This window comes from Branchiostoma belcheri, unplaced genomic scaffold (assembly GCF_001625305.1).
Source record: "Branchiostoma belcheri isolate BF01 breed outbred unplaced genomic scaffold, Haploidv18h27 scaffold100, whole genome shotgun sequence".
Classification (NCBI taxonomy): Eukaryota; Metazoa; Chordata; class Leptocardii; order Amphioxiformes; family Branchiostomatidae; genus Branchiostoma; species Branchiostoma belcheri.
This window is the reverse complement of record NW_017802381.1, coordinates 258275-265205: the sequence shown is the minus strand read 5'-3', so window position 1 is coordinate 265205 and position 6931 is coordinate 258275. Positions and strand designations below refer to the sequence as shown.

Sequence of the window (6931 nt, the reverse complement as noted above, 5' to 3'; positions counted from 1 at the left end):
AAAAAAAAACAATTTTGACCCACCCCATTATCCTATAATTTATATAGTGGGACTCGGCCTCGCCGCGCGACTCCGGCACTGCCCCATAACTCATAAAGGATGTACCAATGACTGCGCAGTGTGAATAGTCAACTATTCAAGTCCATGTGGTAATAAAAGAGAACCACGGGCCGTACCGCTAGTTATCACAAGGGCCGTAATTCCTGTATCGAACGTTTTCGCGGCCTGGTATGACAAAAACTGAATTACGGAAGGAGTTTATCAAAGTACCTGGCATGGTTGGCACAGCCTGTTGAACGATGTCCAGTGCTCATTGTCCACAATTACCTTTTGCGAAACACCAAAGAGGAAATCTCGAAAAGGCACTGGTTTTGTTGCGTTGAATGTTGCTTCTTCTTTTACAATGCTCGACTAGAATGGATAGAATACAAATTACCCTTAAGATAGGAATTAAATAAGCTTCATACATCTCACAACTAGAATCTCAAATAGACAGGGATACCACAGATGTTAACGTTTTGCAAATTATAGTCACTTGCCTTATATGCAAACTGTGAGGTTGCAGATTTCATGACACAAATAGGAGCACTTAAACCGTTTTCATTGTGTTGGAAAGTACAGTAAAATCCTGCTGCAAAGCTAGAAGTTTGAGTTATTTGGATATTTTAATCCATTTTTATGTATTGAAATACGCATTCTCGGGGGTCTGTTGCTTCGGTATTTTCCCCATTCGTCTATTCCAAGATCAGGGTGTACCAGGGTGTTGCACTTTTTTCAAGTTTCAAAATGTACCACTTTCAGTACAGAAACCAGACCTACAAGTGATACCAGGCCATGCATGGTGCTTTTTAAATTTCTGGATAGCGATGAATGGTTTTAAAGATACGCTCCTTCAAACCTTAGTGCATTACGTTACAATGGCACAGTACGGACATTACAGACACTACATCTCATTTGGCATATAACAAGAAAATTCGTTGTATCCTCCATTGATTTGCTTCCAATGTGAAGTATGACATTACAGAACTAAAAGAGGGTACGCATTTCTTTAAAAATTACAACATTGTTCTAAAATATGTTATTTCACTCGCATATTTTATCTTAAATCACTGGTATACAATCACCAGGGACACTACACATCTCTTCGGACACTACAACATGTTAATTTATGACTGTCATTTTGTCTAAGTCTTGTTTCAACACAATGTATTATAACTACCGACTAGATAAATTCGAATTATGCTTAACCTTCTGTATTGATAGCCTATTCTGTGTATTTTTATACTTATTATTATTGACCATGTAATTTTAATGTTGTATATGTGTTTTTGTATTGGGGAGGGCAACTTCTAAAGGTGCGTATGTATCTGTTTCCTCCCTTTCACTATGAGAGAAATCAAAACAAAATAAACAAATAAACGAATTGTCGTCATGTTAGCTGTTTTCATTAACTTAATAACTGTTCATAATTTTGCACCGAAAGATGGTTATTTTTTACGGTTAGGAATAAGGTCAAAAGTCGAGTTTTAGACATCTGACTTTAAGTATAGTTTTTATAAAATTTACAGTTTTTCGACATATTGGTAAAAGGATAGTTTGGCCATTTTTTTGCACTAAATTACTTATTTTTCAAAATTGAGGATATTAAATAAATCCCATTCAACACGTTTTTGGGATCAACCGTAACAACCATTTTGAGAGGTAAATGAGGTATGTTAGACTCTGATTTTTTTCAATTTTGAATGGAATTTCCTTGCAAGTCATTAAGCCCGAAAGAGGCGTTATTGACACTGGTGTAAAAAAAAAAAAACTATTACAGTATGTAACGTCACCAACGAATACGACAGTATTTTTCGCAAAATGTTATATGGCTAAAATAAATTAAAATAAGTACTGTCCGGGAAACTGTTTTCTGTTGCGTGGCACGGAGGAAGAATGGCCTCTTTTTGCAGGTCAATCGTAAATGACGGGAGGTTTAAATTACACAGATTAAACACGAACGAACAAAGTTTGGGATTTAAAAAAAAGGGATATTTGCAACCCAGATTTTACCACCGTAATGTAAGTAAGTATGTATTCCAACCTACGGAAAAGCGCCGTACCTGGTCTGGTAGGATACTCCTTCGGTAGTTTGTCAGGCGACGATTTAAACCCTTCACCCAGCTCAAAGTTCCATGTGCTGCCATGTTGACAAACTTGTTAAGCCACGCAGATGCCAACCTAAGGTGACGATGAAGCCAGTTCAATTTAGAAAAGTTTAACCCTACCTAGACGAGGACGGGGGTTAAAAATGCCTGCAGAAACTTACAGTGGGCAAAATTAGTGAGATAACTTTATAAAAATAAATAAGTATACCAGTGAGACAAGTTAACAATTTTTCGTGTTGCCATGGCAACAACTTTTTGAGAGTCATGTTTGCGATATTCTGTAATTTAAGTTTTAACATTTTAGGCTTTTGTGTTAAGTTACACGTTCCTGCCTGCCTGCCTAAGTGCCCAGGCCAGGTACTGGCCCCTTGCTCCCCTCTGTCAGGTTCCTTCAACCAGTTCTGTCAAGAGCGATAGCCTCAGTTACACGTTCTTTGTGACATGAATAACATCTTATTTAATTTAATGTAATTTTTCAATAGTTCTGCATAATGTATGCTAATTTGAAGACGTCATTGGTGAAAATCTAAGATGGCGGTGGTTTTTTTACATGGAAGGTCTTGATTATTTCCATTGCATATTTAGGCTTTATTTAAAAAAAAGATGTTTTTTTTTATGTGACAATTATGCGGAATGTTTCAATTGGTCCCTAGGGAGTAGTCCAATAACATATAATTATGCTATCATTATACATAATTATATATGTTAATATTAATCATTATATATAATGATTTGTCCATTATATATAATTATATATATATATCCCTTTTTACCATCATACATAATTATATATAACCCTCTTCCCCATTATATATAATGATACATAACCACTTCCCCCATTATACATATTTATAGATAACCCATTTCCCCATAATTATACATATCTCTTGTAACCATTGTACATAAATATATATAGCTGTTTTCACCATTATACATAATTGCACACAACTATTCTAACCATTATACGTACATATCCCTTTTAACCATTATGTATAATAATATACATAGTATGTATAGTATTATACATAATTATATATAATTATATATAATTATACATAATTATATATATTCCTCTTGACCATTATACATAATCATGCATAGTCTACGATATATTTGATAGTAAAGTAGAAAACATTTGCATCGAAAGGACAATAACCCTCAATGTCCTCATCAGACTCAAATGTTGTAGCCTTCTTTGAGATTTTGCTTCCAAAGTTAACTACACTTAGCTATCTTCATGTGTTCGATACGTGTATATGTGCCAGTATATAATGTACTACATAAGTAGTTCCATAAACACTGATGCCTAAACTATTGGATTTTGAGGTAATGTCATAACGGCGTTTTATACACCCGGTTCATTCTGATGTTCCGATGTTTTGCTGCACAAAAATTGCATTGTTTTAAAAAATATCTTGTCGATGTTCATAGATTCATAAATTCGGTAACTTCCTATGAAAATTAAGCTGTAATTTTTGGGTAATCATTAATTGAGGTGTTTTCCTAAGAAATGCGATTGGTGTGCCTAAAGAAGCAGATAATCGTTTTTTCGACCCTAAAATCATCATTCTGCACATCTTTAGCCTCTACCAGGCTTGGGGAGGTGACTGGAAAGATTAGAAATCGGCCAAATAGAGAGATAAGCATGCCAAGGGATTTTGTTCAATGAGAGAACAGTTCGTCTCACCCCAAGCCTGTCGGAAGTCGCCATGATCAAACGGCATATTAGTAATCCCCCCATTAATCCAACAAAAGAACTATCTCAGCGCAGAAGATCATTTAAGCAATAAACCAACCAGCGCGTCGTGGGGAGCCGTGCCCATGTGTATACGTCTGGAGAAGACAGCGCCGGCCGGTACTATGGTTAAACAAACTGTATACTGTCGGGAATTAAAAAATATATAGTTATACTGATATTGGAAATAATATTAGTTAACACGGATTATTGCCGGCTGCACCCCACGGTAACTTTTAAGTGTGTTCCGGGTGCGGCGCGGCCATTGTACCCCTGAGCGGCTATTGTACCCCACGCCGTTAGCGACAGGGAAGCATGCAGGTTGAAAACGGGGTCCCATGCTGCTTCTCGGGATGGTCTTGAATATTGTAGGGTTCTCTTTTCTTGGAGTTTTGCGTTTCTTTTGATGGGAAAATGCACCGCTATGGACGGAAAATGTACCGCTATGAAATTTTCTTGACCTCATGTTGAATTGTTCATGTCACTGTCCGTCACGGCACAGTCGCAAAGCAATAAAAGTGTAATTTAGCTACTTGGTACCTATAAGATAGCGATTAGTGGACTTCAAAGAAATGGCGACTCCCGACAGGCTTGGGGTGCGGCGAACTGTTCTCTCAACGGACAAACTCCCTTGCCATGCTTATCTCTCTATTTGGCCGATTTCTACTCTCTCCAGCCGCCTCCCCAAGCCTGGTAGAGGCTACACATCCTAATGAGAATGAGCCAGGAGTCTTGTTTTTTCTCTTTTGTCCCCCTTAACTCTATCGCATTAGATCTGGAGTCTGTGGAGGATGTCATCCATAAAACTTGTTTATTGTTGCCTTAAAGGGTCTACAAGTTCTACATTTATCTGTTTTGGTATAGCTTGAATGACCACCCTTCGGCGTAGCACAGCAGCTTAGCAGGTACACGGCACGGCGGCAGCTAGCTACATTACAGGGACCGACTTATTGCTCTCAACTTTTGCATATGTTCAAATTGCAAGGGTCTCATTACGTCTTATAATAAAAAATAATAGTGAAAACGACGCAGTGCGCTTTGCACTTATAATAGAAGTCGTTGACGGAATACACGTACTTCCATTACACTTGTGTCCAGTCAGGGTAAAATGAGAAACAACACTATTCGTCGGGCGCTACATTAATAAAATACCTAAATTATATTAAGAAAAGTAAACCTAACCTTTCCAACGGGTCACGAACAACGATGATCTTCCTGTAGGTCGCAAGACGCAGACTTAGCTCTTCCTCACTGTAGTGCTTCATTTTTTTATGCCCTCGTGAGTGGATCCAGCCACCCTTGTGCTCGTTAGGAGCGATATAATTATCTTTCCTTCCTTTGAAATCGGCAGTACCAACACTAATCAACCTTTCGGTTGTATTGTGCTCTAGATTGTAAAATAATAGTTTCATTGTTTTGCATGCAACCTTAGGGATGTAGCAGTACATTGTTTTAATGTTATCATAAAACAATAGGTGGCTCTGAACACTGACTTTCCTTGGATCACCCTGGAAATGGAGAAAAAAACTTTAAAAGGACGCAATAAATATATTATAACTCAAGTACTCAGCCGCAAAATCAAGATATTATGTTTCGTCAGTACTCCGTGTCTTTATACCTTGAGCAATACAGGGACGCTACAGCTAGCAGGGAAGTAATCCCTTGGGACTCATTTTTTAATGCAAGCATACTCATTTTTAAATGTGCTATATGCACTAAAAGATTTAGTGTTGTTTTTGTAAGACATGGGGAAGGTAATTTAACAAAGTTAAGAAAAAATTGTTAGTCATTTTTTGTTGGTTATATGTACATCTTTGTTATTAATTAATTACTATGCTAACACTGAAGCAAACTGTTGGTGCTCGTTTGTTCAGAGAAACAGAAGCAGAGTGGATACCAAACGAAACACAAAAGGCTACTTACGTAAATAATTTCATCAGCATAGGTTAACTATTACGCTCTACATTAATAGCGGGAGGCTATAAACCTACCAATACCCCGGTATTTCTCCTGCTACCTTTCTTAGAGTAAATTGTTCTACTTCCTACTGCAGTTAGATGTCGTGAGAAATCCTCTCCGGTAATGGCCCGTGATGGGGGAATTAGTCCCGTTCGGCATCCCATGTTTTTTACTGTAGTGACACCCAGTTTCAAAATGAAGTATAAAAACTTGCAGAAAGATACCTGAACCGTTATTTTATAGTTGTGCAAAGAAATTCGTCAACCATCGTTACGTTACCGTTGAGATATTTTTCTCACAGTATGCCTTAAACGTGGCCAGTCTGCGGGACTGTTCCTCCTCAGCTTCCGCTAAGTTACCCCAGTCGTCTCGAGGAAAAAAGGAAAGGTACACGTCAGATACGATTTTTGAAAGGATACAATTGTATGTCATATAAATTCACTCTCGTTGTATCATATTCAACTCTGGGACGTTAAAGCCTGGTCCCGAAAAATAGGGGAAATACAGATAACACATTGCTTCCAAGAAAATCAAGTATATCTCCAGTTTGATGCAACGAAATACCATGAAATTTGGCAGATACTTAGACAAGAGACTATTAAAAAAACGTGCAATAAGTCTATAAAAACCTGCATAATATTTTCATAATTATTTAGCAAATCTGGTGTATAATAGACCCTCTAGCGATTCCAGCATTCCTGGTCATCGGGAAAGGTGAGGTTTCAGCCTATCGTTGTAAAATATACGTAATTCCAATCTCCGCGGCCATTTTGAAAAGCGGTCCCGCGAGAGTACGGCGCTGCGCGAACGCACGTGATCTTGCACGAAAACGAGGTGCGTACTTATACTCAGCTGGCTTCCACAATGGATTGCATTGGTCCACAATGGTGCTGCATCTTCTTCGGTAAATTACGCTCTTCTATGGTGACAGGTCGAAATATTTATACGCGCTACGAATAGTTGTTGTGAGCGTTTGGGTTTAATTTCAGCCAGTAGAAATGACAAATCCCCGCTCATTTTCCGAATTTCTTGACCGAACTCATTATTTACTACATGTACGTCATACGCTAACTACGCACGCATGAAAAAA

General features: G+C 38.0%; 1 protein-coding gene across 1 annotated transcript in view; it reads right to left on the bottom strand.

The window, feature by feature from the left end:
• Positions 1 to 6931, bottom strand: part of LOC109473353 (carbohydrate sulfotransferase 12-like) — a 15654-nt gene that overhangs the window by 4261 nt on the left and 4462 nt on the right. The window contains exons 2-5 of the mRNA XM_019773221.1: positions 6121 to 6209; positions 5065 to 5390; positions 2103 to 2220; positions 271 to 411 (exon numbers count right to left, since the gene is read on the bottom strand). Coding sequence (XP_019628780.1) covers positions 271 to 411; positions 2103 to 2220; positions 5065 to 5390; positions 6121 to 6209 — 674 coding nt within the window. The remainder of the gene's footprint in view (positions 1 to 270; positions 412 to 2102; positions 2221 to 5064; positions 5391 to 6120; positions 6210 to 6931) is intronic.